This window comes from Palaemon carinicauda, chromosome 10 (assembly GCF_036898095.1).
Source record: "Palaemon carinicauda isolate YSFRI2023 chromosome 10, ASM3689809v2, whole genome shotgun sequence".
Taxonomy (NCBI): Eukaryota; Metazoa; Arthropoda; class Malacostraca; order Decapoda; family Palaemonidae; genus Palaemon; species Palaemon carinicauda.
The window spans coordinates 72,217,992-72,238,129 of NC_090734.1; the positions used below are offsets into that span (position 1 = coordinate 72,217,992).

At 37.3% G+C, this 20,138-nt stretch overlaps 1 protein-coding gene across 1 annotated transcript in view; it reads right to left on the reverse strand.

The window, feature by feature from the left end:
* Positions 1–1,896: 1,896 nt before the first annotated feature.
* LOC137648425 (phosphatidylserine synthase-like) overlaps positions 1,897–20,138 on the reverse strand; it is a 118,046-nt gene continuing 99,804 nt past the window's right edge. The window contains exon 3 of the mRNA XM_068381346.1: positions 1,897–2,492. Coding sequence (XP_068237447.1) covers positions 2,487–2,492 — 6 coding nt within the window. The 3' untranslated portion in view covers positions 1,897–2,486. The remainder of the gene's footprint in view (positions 2,493–20,138) is intronic.

The following is a 20,138-nucleotide window of genomic DNA, read 5'->3' on the forward strand; positions in this document are numbered from 1 at the left end:
TAGTACAGTATATATAAAAGCCTTATTTTTCCCTTCGGGCGTTCAAGGTTTTCACGAGTAGACTGGGTTCATTTATCGGCAGTGAATAGCCTAAACTTCGGTAATGAGTCGGCAATATTTTGTCATATTTTAAACAGTATACATTTGATTTGCAAAGATTGGTTTTGTAGAGTACACAGTATAATAAAAAATATCTCTCTCTCTCTCTCTCTCTGAGAGAGAGAGAGAGAGAGAGAGAGAGAGAGAGAGAGAGAGAGAGAGAGAGAGAGATTTGATGCTAGAGATCCTCAAATCTCTCTCTCTCTCTCTCTCTCTCTCTCTCTCTCTCTCTCTCTCTCTCTCTCTCTCTCTCTCTCTCTCTCCGTAAGAAATAAAACCTTAGTTCACATATAGTAACTTGAGTTTAAGAATGAAATTAACATGACTATTGTTAGTTGTGGCGATCAATTCCTCGCTTCAGGAGGTACACGAAACAAAAACACAGCATTCGATTACAACGGCTGATTCGGTGCTCTTATAGTATGCTATCTACCGTCGAATTTTTACTATAGTATGGTATCTACCAAAGTATGTTATCTACCGTCAATGTTAATCCTCCTGTTTGATGAGGATTATCAAACAGATTAATTACCACAAATATGTTATCCTCATTGGACTTTAATGATAGTTTAATAATATTTATTGGAAGGACAACATGGATGCATAATTATAAGCAGTTTGTAGCTTACGTTAGGTTGGGTTAGGTTAGGACATGGGTGCATAATTATCAGCACTTTGTAGGTTAGGTTAGGTTGGGTTATTAGGTTAGGTTAGGTTAGTTTATCAAGTCGTTAGTGATCCTCCTTATTAGAGGCAGATTAGCAAGTCAGAGAGGGGTGGTAGATAGCAAAATCGGCGGTAGATAGCATACTATAATAGCACCGCTGATTCTCTCTCTCTCTCTCTCTCTCTCTCTCTCTCTCTCTCTCTCTCTCTCTCTCTCGTTATACAATACTTACAAATACCGTAGATGAAGAAACCAAAATTGGTTTTCTTAAAGTGTCAATTAAATACGAAACGAAAAAATTATACCGTGTATAAATCCATTTCAATCATAGCTTAAAATACGGTATCCGATTTCGTCAGTAAACCCCATTTTTTTAGGAAACGTCATTTTATTCTAGAAAATTGCTACTTTTTAAATAGTTAATTGCGCTTTAAGAAAACATGTGCATTTGTTTTTAAATTTCGGGTGTGTTTTAAAAATCAAGTATTGCTGACTTCTTTTTGTTTAGCTTTTGGCTGTGATAAGATCAGCTGATGTCTAGCTGCCGCTCTCAAAATACCTTTCGCTACCCCTCATTTCTTACCTATCTCTATCTCTCTAACAAATGAAATCTTTGTTGCTTCACAAAGTTTGTTATATTAAAAATCAATCATGACTCAATTTTCCTTACCTTCACCAATCTAGCACCATCTCTGTCACAGAACGTTATAGTGGTAACCTAACTGTTCGATGACTTTAAAAACCTGCAGAGGACTTTCGGTGCTACTATAGCGTGAGGTCTACCACACTATAGCGTGAGATCTACCTCCCGTTAGTACTATAGCGTGAGGTCTACCGCTGAATTATTCGTCCGTCATAGATAAAACACATTTCATACATTTATTTAAGCAATTACTGTAACACTTAATCTAAACATATCTTAGAAATGACTTAAATAGATAATTGGATTTCTAATTACATTAAAAAAACAGGAATAAAGGTAAAAATAAACATGTTATCATATATTTCCATACATTTATTCTAGCAATACATTCTTCGTACATCAAACATGTTATCATATATTTCCATACATTTATTCTAGCGATACACTCTTCGTACATCAAACATGTTATCATATATTTCCATACATTTATTCTAGCGATACTCTTCGTACATCAAACAGGTTATCATATATTTCCATACATTTATTCTACCGATACACACTTCATATATCTTCTAAGAATGACACAAATAGATCATTGGATTTTTTTCTCATCACCTTCCAGCAAAAATGATCCAGATGAGACTGGAACAGCTGACGACCAACACCTCGCATTAATCTCTTCAGAATCATCGTTTTAGTGTCCAACCACGATCGCTCAATTGCCTGTGTGTGTGCTCCTGTTGCTGGATCCACATAATATTGCTGGTGGTTCACTGTAGAATGCTGATATCGATGATATCTCTTTAAGGCCGAGGGAAAAACTGATTTAGGAGCTCCATTTGCTTCCTTTTATATTGGCAGGTCACGTGGACAGGTCACGTTTTTGATGGATTTGGGCAGTTCACATGTTCCATGGTTAGGTGCGGGGCTCTGGGACGCTGGTCACGTGGTAGACCTCACCCTCCACCTGGGTAGGCGACATATGACGGTAGACCTCACACTATAGTAGTACCGGACTTTATTCTTTTTTTACCTTTTTTCCAGATGGTTCCATAATTGAGGTGGGTACAAGTTGACTTATAACTGAAGTTAGGAAAAGTATTTTGAATATGGAAAGGACAATTATCTTTCGTAACAGTTTAGAATTATCGTAAATTATCATTCTGTCATTAGCGGCATTTTGCTATTATTGATTATAAAAAAAAAAAAAAAATATAAGCAAGCAAGCTTTCCTGCTTTGCTACGAATTTAGGAATTTACATGGATACGGAGAGTAAAATGTTTGTAATAACATAATATTTACTATATGCTTTTAATATCATTAGTTACCACTTTAATCATGTGTGTTTAATGCGTTCGTTTGTTTATTATGATCGGAGATGGAACGTACAGTAAACAAATGATAGGTTTCTGTTTCATGCGGCGTCACAAAGAAAAACATTATTTAATTTAATTTGAAGTTCTAAGGAAAATGAAGTAGAACAACATTGGTAATAACAAAATCATCATATAAAACTAAACTATACACATATTTGTATATGCGTTCCTTTCTTCGTTATGATCAGAGATGAACGTAAACAAAACATTGGTTGCCGTTTTTTATTATGCTTTTTGGCGTGTTTAGGAAACGCATGATATAAAATCTCCTTTATTTTGATAATTCTGGATTTTCAATGATACAACAAAAGCTAGTCTATAGAGTGATGGTTTTGCTATTCACCAGTTGTCGTATACAATAGATATGACACATTAAAATTTGTCTGTATTTTGGGTCGTGTTATAACGGGAAATATACAGTGTTTACACCCATCCTGGTTGTATTTAACCTTTTTTTAAGTTATTAGAATTTTAAGGTATATTAAATGTTTGATTTATTTACAAGAACAATTTGATATTATAAAAAAAATACAGTATAGTACATAGAAAGTATTGGAAATGGGTAGTAAACACGTTTGAATAGGCAAGTTGCTGGGTGCCATGGCCCCAATGGAATTATTTCTGTTAGTTGTGTGTTTCAAAATACAGTGAACCCTCGTTTATCGCGGTAGATAGGTTCCAAACCCGGCCGCGATAGCTGAAAATCCGCGAAGTAGGGACACCATATTTACGTATTTATTTAACATGTATATTCAGACTTTTAAAACTTTCCCTTTACGTAGTACTGTTAACAAACTACCCTTTAATGTACAGAACACTTAATGCATGTACTACAGTACCCTAAACTAAAACAGGCACAAATACTAAAATGTTAGAATTTTAAAGTAGTATAAAAAAATAAAGATTGTTACTGTACTCACCACGAAAGAAGTTGAAGAAAAACTTGAATGATGTTGGCGGTGAATTTGCTGCACAGTAGAAATGATGATGATGAAGCTGATGATGTCTTCTACTGTGCAGCCAATGATAGTATTTTACGTCTCAATGGAGGTGTCTTTTCCTGGGACACCTCTTCAACTTCTTCCCGGGACACTTCTTCAATTTCTTCCGAAGGCATAGTAGCAGGAGGAACTGGCTCTTTTTTGCGAGGCTGGAAGAACATTGTGATCGGAAGTTGCTGCCGCTGCTGCTTTTTTCGCTCGAAGAGCATCCTGTAGGGAGTCATGTCTTCACCGATTTTGTTGCAGAATTGCATAGAACGAACCATATCCTCGTCCCACTCTTGCGACAATTCTTTCAACTCCTTCGCAAGGTTGCAGAGCTTGGCAAGCCGTTCTAATGTTAAGCCTGTTTCTTCGACAATTTCTTGGGTCTCTTCCTGTGTTTCACTGTCTTCTTCACTGGCCGATTTCGTCAGGTCTTCGAGGTCTGCGGCAGTTAGCGGCTGGGAATGGCAGTCCAACAACTCGTCGAAGTCTTCAGTCGTCATGTCGCCAAACCCGTCACCTCCAATTATCGCAGCCAACAGCACAGATTTCCGTATTGCAGAGCGTTGAATCTCAGCAGGTGTAAATCCCTCGTCATCGTAAACAATCTGGGGCCACAACTTCTTCCAGCTCGCATTAACAGTAGCAGCTTTCATTTCTTTCAGTGCCTTCTGGATGTTCTGCAGGCACATGGCTATTGTGAACTTACGCCAGTACGCCTTCAAATTGAATGTTTCCTCCTCATCATCTTGGGCAGCATCCACACACGCAACGAGGTCCGCCAAGGTATTCTTCGTGTAGAGGGCCTTGAACGCCCTAATAACCTCCTGGTCCATCGGTTGAATTAATGACGTTGTGTTGAGTGGCAGGAACTCAACCTGAATGCCCTCATGCGACAGATCAGTTGCGTGTCCACCAGCGTTATCCATAAGGAGAAGGATCTTAAATGGCAAGCCCTTCTCTAAGAGATATTTACTGACTTGCGGGATAAAACACTGGTGGAACCAGTTGTAGGTCAGCATCTTCGTAATCCATGCTTTTGGATTATGCATCCAGTACACAGGAAGGAGATTCTTATTTTTATTTTTCAAAGCGCGAGGGTTTTTCGATTTGTAAATAAGCCCCGGCCTTAGCAAAAATCCAGCAGCATTGCCCCACATCACGAGGTTAACACGATCTTTGAATGGTTTAAAGCCAGAGGCTTTGGCTTCTTTGAACAGGAAAGTTCGCGACGGCATTCTCTTCCAAAACAAGCCGGTCTCATCCATATAAACACTTGTTCAGGCTTGTATCCACCTTTAGTGATAATGTTCTTAAATGTTTCATTCGCGTAAGTTTCAGCAGCGGTAGTGTCAGCGGAAGCAGCCTCGCCATGCAGGGAAACACTTTTCAGGCTGAAGCGTTTCTGAAACTTCGCGAACCGTCCTTTTCTGGCGGAAAAACGTTGTTTCTAAGGCTGGGAATCAGTGGATGTCCCTGCTTGAGGTTCATCTAGTACATCATCTTCGTCTTCTTCAGCATGGTCGCCATCGTCGTCTTGAGGTTCCTTTGCCGCAAAATTCTCATACAAACCCAATGCCTTGGTTCGGATGGTGTTCGTATCCAAGGCTATGTTCTTCTTCCGGCAGTCAGCAATCCAGATTGCTAAAGCACCTTCCATACGGACGATCGTTTTATTACGAGCGGTAACAACTCGCTTTGCTGACCTGCTAAAGGTGATGGCAGCCGTCTTTCTAATGTTCGCATCGTCCTTCTTAATGTACCAAACGGTGGATTCGTTCACCACAAAATAGCGGGCTGCGGCCGCGTAACTTCTGCCTTCTTTCAACATATCGAGAAGCGTCACCTTCTCAGCAATCGTCATCATTTTTCGGTGGCGTTTAGGCTCACTACCAGCCTTAGTAGAAGCAGAACGCTTGGGAGCCATTGTAGGGGTTAAACAGAAAGTTCAACAAAAAGTTCAACTTCAAACAGTCACGCACAGCACAGTTTAAAGTTACACAGTAACGTAGCAGCATCTACCCGGCGAGAGAGCGGCAAACAAAGTGGCCGCGAGAAGATGCTACTGGTCAGAGAAAAGCCAAGCTGCTGCGGATTGGAGAAGCGGTCAAAACACCAATCACAGGCTATATTACAAAACATGGGAGCTCATTCGTCATCTATCAGCACTGGAACCAATCACAGTCCGTCTTACATGCTACGTAGTAGTTACAAATTCAAATACAAGGTACTATATATGCTCTACGTACGCTATTTTACGCTTGTTTTGTTGTAGGATATGTACGTATATTCGAGATGTGATTTTTGCAACAAAGAATATTATTGGATGCAGTACTACGTATACATACAAAAGATTCATGGAAAAGATGCGATATATTTCTTTTATAATATATACATGCGTAATGAAAAAAGTCCGCGAAGTCGTGAATCCGCGAAGTGGCGAGGGCTCACTGTATGCGATTTTCCATTTATACGAGGTCATTGATCAATCAAATTCTCGCATAATTCAGGACCCAACTGTGTGTATATATATATATATATATATATGTATATATATATATATATATATATATATATATATATATATATATATATATATATATATATATATATATATATATATATATATATATATATATACATATATATATATATATATATATATATATATATATATATATATATACATATATATATATATATACTGTATATATATATATATATATATATATATATATATATATATATATATATATATATATATATATATATATATATATATATATATATATATATATATATATATATATATAGCTATATATATATATATATAGCTATATATATATATATATATATATATATATATATATATATATATATATATATACATATGTATATTTACATTAATTAAAATCACGTGTGCTTGTGATATATGTTCATTAAAATAACCACGTGTTGCAAACTCACGATTCAGCTATCATGGTGGAGATGGGTTTATTTCAAGTCTATAAACAGATTCCTGAATTCGACAGGAATATGTAGGGGGACTTGTCATAAACTTTTATTCTCTCTTGATAGCTCAGTCAGTAGGGTCCCTGCCAGCATGGTTTCCAGCCGTACAGGTGGTGGTTCAAATCCCCACCCGGCCAGAAGCTGTTACCATAAAATGAATTCCAAGTGGATATGTATTCCCAAGATAGAATTCGGTATTAAATGCCATTCGTGGGTGATATTTACTTTAATTAAAATCATGTGCGCTTGTGATATATGTTCATTAAAATAACCACGTGTTGCAAACTCACGATTCAGCTATCATGGTGGAGATGGGTTTATTTCAAGTCTATGAACAGATTCCTGAATTTGACAGGAATATGTAGGGGGACTTGTCATAAACTTTTAGTCTCGATAGCTCAGTCGGTAGGGTCCCTGCCAGCATGGTTTCCAGCCGTACAGGTGGTGGTTCGAATCCCCACCCAGCCAGAAGCTGTTACCATAAAATGAATTCCAAGTGGATATATATTCCCAAGATAGAATTCGGTATTAAATGCCATTCGTGGGTGATATATATATATATATATATATATATATATATATATATATATATATATATATATATATATATATATATATATATATATATATATATATTGTACATATATATATATATATATATATATATATATATATATATATATATATATATATATATATATATATATATATATATATATATATATATATATATATTGTACATATATATATATATATATATATATATATATATATATATATATATATATATATATATATATATATATATATATATATATATATATATTGTACATATATATATATATATATATATATATATATATATATATATATATATATATATATATATATATATATAAGCCATATATATTTTTGATACATTAATGTCTGGATTCTCTTAACGACCTCGGGATCAGAGCCCCAGGCAAAATCACACAAAGACAAGAGCTTGGCTCCGGCCGGGAATCGAACCCTGGTCGGCAAGCTTGTACAGACAGTGACTAAGCCACTTGGCCACGAAGAAATATATATGTGTATATATATGTATATATATATATATATATATATATATATATATATATATATATATATATATATATATATATATATATATATATATATGTATAAAATAAAAAGGAGGACGAATAGTCTGGACAACATCTTTCAATTTATTGGTGCCGACGTTTCAGGACTCATCCCATTATCAAGGCTAAAATGGACATATAAAACATTATAAGCAAAACTCAGTAAAAATATATAAAATATAAAAAAAGACAGTCAAAATTAAAATTGAAATTATAAACACAGTTACAAGTAAAATATGGAGATAAAAATATTAACTAAGAGAAAAGTATATTAAAATTAGATATACAAAAATCAAAATTGTCTAAGGAGACCAACCTGTCTGGAACAGACTAGAGTACTGAGTGACTATCTGAAGGATAGTACTCAGGAGGAAAATTCTAAATTTGCCAGCTTAAGCGATGTGGAGGGGGACAGAGGATAATTGGCTGTTTAGTTTAGGAGCCTTTTCTTTAATCATTAACGATTCCAATACTAGTAGAGAGGAGTTATTTGGCGCTTGAGCTATGATTTCAAAGTTTTTATATGCAATGTTGGTCTTGCATTTACTTGCATGTTCTCTGATGGTTGAGAATTCTTTGGTTTTGAGCGCACATCCAGTTCTATGACTCACTCCCCGATGCGCATCTATGCGAACTTTCAGCAATCTTTTTGTGGAACCCACATAATTTCCGAGATTACATCTCGGACAAGTAAACATATAGACCACTGAAGAACGCATTAGGTCGGGGAGAGAATCCTTAATTCTAAACATAGATCCCACTGTCAGGGGATTCTTAAAAATAAGTTTAAAATCCAGACTTGGAAAATGGTTTAAAATGACCTTTTTTATTTGTTTCCCATATTTTCCGTTATTAATAAAAGGCAAAGAGGCATAGAAAATCATTTTTGGTACTGTAGGAACTTGAAGTTTAGGTTGGTAATGTTTGGTCAGAAATTTGTTAACTAATCTATAAAATATTTTAGTTGGAAAACAGTTATCCTTGAAATGCTGTTTCAAAAAGACTATTTCATTATGAAAGGATGTCCAATCAGACGAAAGGTAAAATGCCCTGCAGATCAGGGTTGTTACGGCATTTAACTTAAAATTATAAAAGCAAAAGCTAAAAAAATTGGTGCCTAAACCAGTGAACGTCTTTTTTCTATATACGCTTGTTTCTAGACGTGTCTGCCCTCTTGAGATGTTAATGTCAAGATATGGTAACTTATTATTTTCTTCTTCCTCAATAGTGAACTTGATGTTTGGATGAACGTTATTGATGAAATCTAAAAATCTAGCAGCATGTTCCTTTTGCTTGAAAGTAGCTAACGTATCATCTACGTAGCGTTTATAAAATATAGGTCTAAATAGCAAAGGACATTGGTCTAAAAACTGCTCCTCAAGGTGACACATAAAAATATTGGCGAAGGTGGGCCCAAGAGGGCTACCCATAGCCATACCATCAAGTTGTTTAAACAACTTGCCATCAAAAATAAAATGAGTGTCAATCACTGCAAGTTCAAGTAATTTTTTAAAATCAGACTTATTAAAACCGTGATATAAGTCGTTTGGAAAAATAAAAAGTTTATTTAAAATTATTTCAATGGTTTCTTGCAAGGGCACGTTCGTAAAAAGTGATTCAACATCATAAGTTAAATGCCGTAACAACCCTGATCTGCAGGGCATTTTACCTTTCGTCTGATTGGACATCCTTTCATAATGAAATAGTCTTTTTGACACAGCATTTCAAGGATAACTGTTTTCCAACTAAAATATTTTATAGATTAGTTAACAAATTTCTGACCAAACATTACCAACCTAAACTTCAAGTTCCTACAGTACCAAAAATGATTTTCTATGCCTCTTTGCCTTTTATTAATAACGGAAAATATGGGAAACAAATAAAAAAGGTCATTTTAAACCATTTTCCAAGTCTGGATTTTAAACTTATTTTTAAGAATCCCCTGACAGTGGGATCTATGTTTAGAATTAAGGATTCTCTCCCCGACCTAATGCGTTCTTCAGTGGTCTATATGTTTACTTGTCCGAGATGTAATCTCGGAAATTATGTGGGTTCCACAAAAAGATTGCTGAAAGTTCGCATAGATGCGCATCGGGGAGTGAGTCATAGAACTGGATGTGCGCTCAAAACCAAAGAATTCTCAACCATCAGAGAACATGCAAGTAAATGCAAGACCAACATTGCATATAAAAACTTTGAAATCATAGCTCAAGCGCCAAATAACTCCTCTCTACTAGTATTGGAATCGTTAATGATTAAAGAAAAGGCTCCTAAACTAAACAGCCAATTATCCTCTGTCCCCCTCCACATCGCTTAAGCTGGCAAATTTAGAATTTTCCTCCTGAGTACTATCCTTCAGATAGTCACTCAGTACTCTAGTCTGTTCCAGACAGGTTGGTCTCCTTAGACAATTTTGATTTTTGTATATTTAATTTTAATATACTTTTCTCTTAGTTAATATTTTTATCTCCATATTTTACTTGTAACTGTGTTTATAATTTCAATTTTAATTTTGACTGTCTTTTTTTATATTTTATATATTTTTACTGAGTTTTGCTTATAATGTTTTATATGTCCATTTTAGCCTTGATAATGGGATGAGTCCTGAAACGTCGGCACCAATAAATTGAAAGATGTTGTCCAGACTATTCGTCCTCCTTTTTATTTTATCTTTGAAGCTCGCCAGGAGCAACGACCTACCTCAATATTTACGCTCGAAATATGGTGGACCCGTTTTATCATCTTATCGACACTTGGAATCTACTCGAAAGAAACTAAGGAAGGCTCAACTTGATTTGGACTTTTTACTCTACTGCCGCTTAAGCAATGTTGTTCCTAATTTTGTAAAGTTCCGTCTTTATCGCTCTTCGCTCTACAACACTGATTTCTACAGGGAATCCACGGAGACTCTACTTGACCTCGAGATTAAACATAAGGAGAGACTAATCACTAAGCATGAAGCTACTATTACTGAATTGTGTAACACCCTTTTTAACTCTGTTTCTTTTTTGGATACCATGTACTTGAAAACGTTGTTAAATAAAAATATAATTTCCTTTACTGACAAACAAAAGCAAACTCATGACAGAAAGTTAAATAATCTCGGTGTTAATATTCCAAATTTTATGAATCCTAAGAAAATGGTTTTTAATTATTCTAATCATATATTGTCTAAAAGGGAGGAGTTTCTTTTATCATTAGGTTTGGACTTCTGTATGCCTAACTATCGTCCAAACTACAGCCAGTTCTTTTTGCCATTTGAACTTCTTTTTCAAAGGTTAAGGCAACTACCCCTTCCCACGGATATAAGCAACTTTCAGCGTAACTTGCATCAGATCGCCCATAAAACCTTTTCGTTAATAAAAACTAACTGGGCCCCTTTCTTCAAGAGGGATGATTTCTATTTGTTGAAAAGTTTGGCTAAAAATCCTAATCTCGTTGTAACCAGACCGGATAAAGGTAAAGGCACTGTATTACTCAACAAAGTAGATTATATAGCCAAAATGTACACAGTTTTAAATGACCCAACTAAATTTTCTGACTTGGGTCTTCCTCAGTTTAATCCGATTTTTAAAATGGAAGACAAAATTAACCGAACGCTGAAAAGACTAAAGGATAATAGCACCATTACTGAACAGGTATATTTAGACCTATTTTCCTCTGGTTCCTCTTATGGTATATTGTATGGTTTACCTAAGATTCATAAAGAAAATGTTCCACTCAGACCTATTTTAGCTGCTTATAATTCACCAAATTTTAATATTGCCAAATTTCTTGTGCCTCTTTTACAACCACTTACCTCAAATGAATATACGCTGCCCAATTCTGCTTCTCTGATACCTGAAATCACCACTCAAAACAAATGTAATTATATGGTTAGCTATGATGTTGAATCACTTTTTACGAACGTGCCCTTGCAAGAAACCATTGAAATAATTTTAAATAAACTTTTTATTTTTCCAAACGACTTATATCACGGTTTTAATAAGTCTGATTTTAAAAAATTACTTGAACTTGCAGTGATTGACACTCATTTTATTTTTGATGGCAAGTTGTTTAAACAACTTGATGGTATGGCTATGGGTAGCCCTCTTGGGCCCACCTTTGCCAATATTTTTATGTGTCACCTTGAGGAGCAGTTTTTAGACCAATGTCCTTTGCTATTTAGACCTATATTTTATAAACGCTACGTAGATGATACGTTAGCTACTTTCAAGCAAAAGGAACATGCTGCTAGATTTTTAGATTTCATCAATAACGTTCATCCAAACATCAAGTTCACTATTGAGGAAGAAGAAAATAATAAGTTACCATATCTTGACATTAACATCTCAAGAGGGCAGACACGTCTAGAAACAAGCGTATATAGAAAAAAGACGTTCACTGGTTTAGGCACCAATTTTTTTAGCTTTTGCTTATATAATTTTAAGTTAAATGCCGTAACAACCCTGATCTGCAGGGCATTTTACCTTTCGTCTGATTGGACATCCTTTCATAATGAAATAGTCTTTTTGAAACAGCATTTCAAGGATAACTGTTTTCCAACTAAAATATTTTATAGATTAGTTAACAAATTTCTGACCAAACATTACCAACCTAAACTTCAAGTTCCTACAGTACCAAAAATGACTTTCTATGCCTCTTTGCCTTTTATCAATAACGGAAAATATGGGAAACAAATAAAAAAGGTCATTTTAAACCATTTTCCAAGTCTGGATTTTAAACTTATTTTTAAGAATCCCCTGACAGTGGGATCTATGTTTAGAATTAAGGATTCTCTCCCCGACCTAATGCGTTCTTCAGTGGTCTATATGTTTACTTGTCCGAGATGTAATCTCGGAAATTATGTGGGTTCCACAAAAAGATTGCTGAAAGTTCGCATAGATGCGCATCGGGGAGTGAGTCATAGAACTGGATGTGCGCTCAAAACCAAAGAATTCTCAACCATCAGAGAACATGCAAGTAAATGCAAGACCAACATTGCATATAAAAACTTTGAAATCATAGCTCAAGCGCCAAATAACTCCTCTCTACTAGTATTGGAATCGTTAATGATTAAAGAAAAGGCTCCTAAACTAAACAGCCAATTATCCTCTGTCCCCCTCCACATCGCTTAAGCTGGCAAATTTAGAATTTTCCTCCTGAGTACTATCCTTCAGATAGTCACTCAGTACTCTAGTCTGTTCCAGACAGGTTGGTCTCCTTAGACAATTTTGATTTTTGTATATTTAATTTTAATATACTTTTCTCTTAGTTAATATTTTTATCTCCATATTTTACTTGTAACTGTGTTTATAATTTCAATTTTAATTTTGACTGTCTTTTTTTATATTTTATATATTTTTACTGAGTTTTGCTTATAATGTTTTATATGTCCATTTTAGCCTTGATAATGGGATGAGTCCTGAAACGTCGGCACCAATAAATTGAAAGATGTTGTCCAGACTATTCGTCCTCTTTTTTATTTTATCTTTGAAGCTCGCCAGGAGCAACGACCTACCTCAATATATATGTATATATATATATATGTATGTATGTATATATATGTATGTATGTATATATATAAATATATATATATATATATATATATATATATATATATATATATATATATATATATATATATATATATATATATATATATATATATATATATATATATATATATATGTATATATATATATATATATATATATATATATATATATATATATATATATATATATATATATATATATATATATATATATATATATATATATATATATATGTATGTATATATATATACATACATACATACATACATACATATATATATATATATATATATATATATATATATATATATATATATATATATATATATATATATATACATACATACATATATATATATATATATATATATATATATATATATATATATATATATATATATATATATACATATATATATATATATATATATATATATATATATATATATATATATATATATATATATATATATATATATATATATATATATATATATATGTATATATATATATATATACACGAGGCCTGTCGGAAAAGAATACGACCTTTATTTTTCACGTGCGAACTAGAGACGATAGCGCGGCGCCACTTGGCACAGTGAAGGAAGACACCTTCATGCGCATGCGTGAATTTTTTCACCACCATCCAGCTTGTCAGTTGCTGTCTGTCGGTCGCTGAGTGAGGTGATACACAACGTGTCTGTCGGATTACCGATTCTCTCAAGATGACTGAACGTGTTGAGCAAAGATACTGCATCAAATTTTGTCAAAAGCTTGGTGATTCTCAAAGCGATACAATTCGTAAGATTAAGCAGGTGTTTGGAGACGATGCGATGGGTGTAACACAAATTAAAGAGTGGTTCAACCGGTTCAAAAGTGGCCGCGCATCAGCAGAGAGTGACCCGCGTTCTGGCAGGCCCCAAACTGCTCGGAGTGCAGCTGTTGTTGAGAGGGTGCAAAACTTGGTGATGGCAGATCGTCGTTCGACCGTGCGGGAGATTGCCCAAGAGGTTGGAGTGAGTAAAGATTCCGCACATGTAATTTTGCGTGATGATTTGAACATGCACAGAGTGGCTGCGAAATTTGTGCCCAGGTTGTTGTCGCCGGAACTAAAGGACCTCCGTTGTCAAGTTGCAAAGGACCTCCTGGACACTGCCAACACTGATCCTCAGTTTCTGAACACCGTGATAACTGGAGATGAGTCATGGGTGTACGGGTACGACCCAGAAACAAAACGACAGTCGTCGCAATGGAAGCATCCCGAGTCTCCAAGGCCGAAAAAAGCGCGACAGGTGCCAAGCAAAATGAAGGTGATGCTTACTGTCTTCTTTGATATCCGTGGAATTGTACATCATGAATATGCACCGGAAGGACAAACAGTGACAAAGGAATACTATCAAGATGTTCTCCGTCGTCTCCGTGACGCAGTTCGGCGCAAAAGGCCAGACATGTGGAGGGCGAAAAATTGGCAACTGCATCACGACAACGCCCCCGCACACTCATCCCAATTGATCCAACATTTCTTGGCCAAACATGGAATTCCAGTTGTTCGCCAACCTCCCTACTCTCCAGACATGGCTCCTTGCGACTTCTGGTTGTTTCCAAAATTGAAGACGCCACTGAAAGGAACCCGTTTTGAGACTAGAGAGGAAATAATGCGGAACGCGACGGCGAAGATGAACACCATTCCAAAAGAAGACTTCCAGAGGTGTTTCCAGCAGTGGAGGGATCGGTGGACTAAGTGTGTGCAAGCACAAGGGGCCTACTTTGAAGGGGATTAGGGTCCAAATCCTGTCAGGTAAATAAATTATTTTTTTCTGGATTAAGGTCGGATAGTTTTCCGACAGGCCTCGTATATATATATATATATATATATATATATATATATATATATATATATATATATATATATATATATATATATATATATATATATATATATATATATATACATATATATATATATATATATATATATATATATATATATATATATATATATATATATATATATATATATATATATATATATATATATATATATATATATATCTATATATATATATAAATATTACAGTACATGAATGTTTAAATATGTATAAAACACAAGTAAAGAATAAAAAACAAGAAAAAGTCAAAGGCCAGTAAACAAAGTTCGGCAGAGAGAGAAACAAATGTCTACTATCACCGAGCTAAAAGCAAAATGTTATTTTCATAATAATATAAATTTTTGAACATACTTACCTGGTAGTTATATATATAGCTTAGTCCCTGACGTCAAGGCAGAAATTTCAAAACTCGTGGCAATCGCCAGGTGTACCACCAGTGCGCCCTCTACCCAGGTACCTGGAACCATTCCAGTCATTCCTCAGATCTTTCATGCCCTTAGGTCTCTAGAGGGGAGGAGGGTGGGAATTAAATTATATATAACTACCAGGTAGGTATGTTAAAAAATTTATTTTATTATGAAAATATCATTTTTAAACATCTGACTTACCTGGTAGTTATATATATAGCTGATTGACACCTTTGGTTGAGGGTCAGAGACAGCCAACATTGTTGGAATTTACTTAAGAGTTAATAAACAAGCTTGAGGGTTCGTACCTGATACGGAAGCTGGCTTCAATGAATTCCTGCCTCATTATGTCCGCTTTCCTTACGAGATCCAACGATCCACCCAGGGGGCTGAAGACCTCTAGGAGCTGTCAAACCGGTGTAAAAACCTCTATGTGACAGGACCTCCTCCAATACCCTTGTTCCGGGCGCTTTCAAGGAACAAACTGACCACCTGACTAAAATCAATGATTGTGGAAGACTGTTGTCCAATCTCCACAAACAACCATAAAAATACAAGCGTTCCTAGAGAAGAAAAGGGTATTAGGTTATGGGAATGTAGTGGTAGATCCTTCCCCCACTACTGCACTCACTGCTACGAATGGTCCCAGAGTGTAGCAGTCCTTATAAAGAGTCTGGACACGTTTCAAATAGTGTGAGGCGAACATAGATTTACTCCTCCACAAGGTTGTGTCCATAATGCTTTGTAAAGACCTATTCTGCTTGAAGGCTACAGAAGTTGCCACGGCTCTAACTTCATGTGTCTTGACCTTCAAAAGCTTGAGGTCTGCCTCACTACAATGTGAATGAGCCCCCTTATTAAGAGCCTGATGAAGAAGGATAGTGCATTCTTCGACATTTGTAACGAAGGCTTCTTGACCGTGCACCAAAGTGCTTCTGACTTGCCCCATATCTCTTTCGTTCTTTCCAGGTAGAACTTCAGGGCTCTTACTGGACACAGGACCTTCTCCAATTCCTTTCCAACCACATCCGAAAGGTTCGGAATCTCAAAAGCCTTGGGCCAGGGTTGAGAAGGGCGTTCGTTTTTAACATGAAAGCCTAGCAGTAAGGAGCAGATAGCCTTGTTATTTATAAAGCCCACGTTCTTGTTGAAGGCATGAATCTCACTGACCCTTTTAGCTGTTACCAGACTGACCAAAAAGAGAGTCTTCATTGTGAGGTCCTTAAACAAAGATGAGTGCAAGGGCTCAAACCTGTCACTCATTAGGAACTTCAGGACTACTGTATATCCAGATTCCAAGCTGGCGATTCCTGATGTCATTCCTTAGTTGCTTCAAAGGATTTGAGAAGATCCTGGAGGTCTTTATTATTAGAAAGGTCCAAATTCCTATGCCTGAAGACGGCCGCTAACATGCTCCTGTATCCCTTGATGGTTGAAGTTGAAAAACCTACGTTTCCTTCTAAGGTATAACAGGAAATCAGCAATCTGAGTCATAGAGGTACTGGAAGAGGAAACAGAGTTGACTCTGCACCATTCTCTAAAAACCTCCCACTTGGATTGGTAAACCTTGATGGTAGAAGGCTTCCTTGCTCTTGCAATCGCCCTAGCTGCCTCCTTCGAAAAACCTATAGCTCTAGTGAGTTTTTCGATAGACTGAAGGCAGTTAGATGTAGAGCTTGAAGGTTTTGATGGTACCTTTCCAAGTGGGGTTGTTTGAGTAGATCTACTCATAATGGGAGGCTTCTCGGGGTGTCCACCATCCATTCTAGTACCCCTGTGAACCACTCTCTTGTGGGCCAAAAGGGGGCCACTAGATTCAATCTGGTTCCCTCGTGTGACACGAATTTTTGCATTACTTTTTGCACAATCTTGGACAGAGGGAATGTGTACACGTCCAGGTGGGACCAGTCTAATAGGAAAGCGTCGATGTGGACTGCTTCGAGATCTGGCACTGGGGAACAGTATGTCTCCAATCTCTTTGTCTTCGAGGTTGCGAACAGGTCTATACAATGGACGACCCCAAATCTGCCACAGGTTCTTGCAGACCTCCTGGTTAAGTGTCCATTCTGTGGCAAAACTTGACCTCTCCTGCTGAGACTGTCTGCCATCATGTTCCTTGCCCCTTGAATAAACCTTGTTACAAGGGTTACATTCTTCTTTTTTGCCCAGTAAAGAAGTTCTCTCGCAGTCTCGTAAAGGAACCTCGAGTGGGTTCCACCTTGTTTGGCTATGTAGGCCAACACTGTTGACCTGCACCACTCTGTTCAGGACTGACACTTCGAAACCTTTGAGGGCCAACAGGACTGCCAACAGCTCCTTCTGGTTTATGTGGATGATCTCCTGATCTTTTGTCCAGGAACCCGAGATCTCCAACTTTCCCAGTGTTGCTCCCCACACCGAGTCTGAGGCGTCGAAACACAACACAAGATCTGGGTTCCTCTGTTCCAGGGAGAGACCTTCTTGAAGTTTGACTGGGTCGTTCCACCACTGAAGGCAACTTTATACGGATTCTGTAATGGGGATACATTTTGTCTCCCGTTCCTTTCCCTTGTCCCAATGTCGATTGAGGTGGAACTGAAGAGGGCGAAGATTCAGTCTTCCCAGGGAGACAAACTGCTCCAACGAGGAGAGGGTTCCCAGCAAACTCATCCACTCTCTCTCAGAACACTTCCGTTTCTCTAGAAAGCAATGAAGCTTCAACAGGGCTTGCTCCGTCCTTCAGGAAGACGGAAAAGCCTGAAAAACTTGACTCCGAATCTCCATCCCCAAATAAAGGACCTCTTAGGATGGTGTCAGTTGAGACTTCTCTGTTTATCAGAAGACCCAGTTCTTCTGATAGCTTCAACGTCATCTGCAGATCCTCCAGGCAGCGATTGTAGGGATGAGCTCTGAGTAGCCAGTCGTCCAGATACAGGGAGGCTCTGATACCTCTTGAATGCAGCATGCCCGCTATATTTGACATCAGTTTCGTAAATATTTGAGGGGTGGTACTTAGGCCGAAACAAAGAGCCCAAAACTGGAAAACTTCCTCCTTGTTCACGAACCTCAGGTATTGCTTGGAGTTCGGATGGATGGGGATGTGGAAGTAAGCATCCTGGAAGTCTAAAGAGACCATCCAGTCGTCCTTTCTTACTGCTGCTAAGACTGATTTCGATGTCTCCATGGAGAACTTTGTCTTCTGAACGAAGGTGTTGAGAGCACTTACATCCAGGACTAGTCTCCATCCCCCCGAGTTCTTGGGAACCAGGAATAAGCGGTTGTAAAAACCTGGTGACCGCATATCTCACACCCTCTCTATTGCCTCCTTCTCCAATAAGAGACATTTGATGTTGCATAGCCTGTATCTTTAACTCCTCTCTGTATCTGGCAGAGAGATCTATCGGAGTTACTACTAAAGGGGGTTTCCCTAGGAAAGGGATTTTGTATCCCTCCTTTAGTAACTGTACGGACCAAAGGTCTGCTCCTTTCCTCTCCTAAGCTCGCCAGAAGTTGTTTAGTCTGGCTCCTACTGCTGTCTGAAGGCGAATTCAGTCAGACTCTGCTTCGCCCTGGTTTCGATCCTCTTCTCTTTGCTCTCCTTCCCTCGGGTCTTGTACTACCCATGCTGAAAGTTTTCCCTCGAAAGGGCTGCGAAAACTGAGGGAATGGAGCTTCTTCCTTAGGTTTGCGGCTTGAGAAGGAAGTAGGCAGAACCTTCCTTGCTGTTTTAGACACCAAATCCTGTGTGGCCTTTTGGGCTAAAGCGGAAGAGACCTCTCTGACCAACTATTGAGGAAAAAGGGAGGAAGAAAGAGGTGCGTACAGCAATTCCGACTTTTGTATGGGTGTAACCCCATTGGGCAAAAAAGAGCACATTTGGGCTCTTTTTCTTAAGAACACCAGCCGAAAAAAGGGCCGCCAACTCATTGGATCCGTCTCTTAAGGCTTTGTCCATGCAAGACATAATGTGGATGAGGCTTTCAGTGTCCACATCCTTCAAAGCATAAACCTTTATTCCCCAGGCTCCCAGAGTCCAGTCAAGGAAAATGAACACCTCGAAAGCTCTGAAGACGCCTTTGAGAAAATGATCAAGCTACGACGTTGACCAGAGCACTTTGGTTCTTCTCATGGCTGTCCGATGAGGGGCGTCCACCAGACTCGAAAAGTCTCCTTGGGAAGAGGCAGGAACTCCCAAGCCGAGAACTTCTCCAGTCTCGTACCAAACGCTAGATCTGAAAGCCAATCTGGTCAGGGGAAAAGAGAAAACAGTCTTTCCCTGGTCCTTCTTGGATTGCATCCAGTCCCCCATCATTCTCAAGGCTCTCTTAGATGTGCGAGACAACACCATCTTTGTGAACAGAGACTCCTTCGACGCCTTCCCTAGCGTAAACTCTGAAGGCGGGGAACGAGGAGCAGCA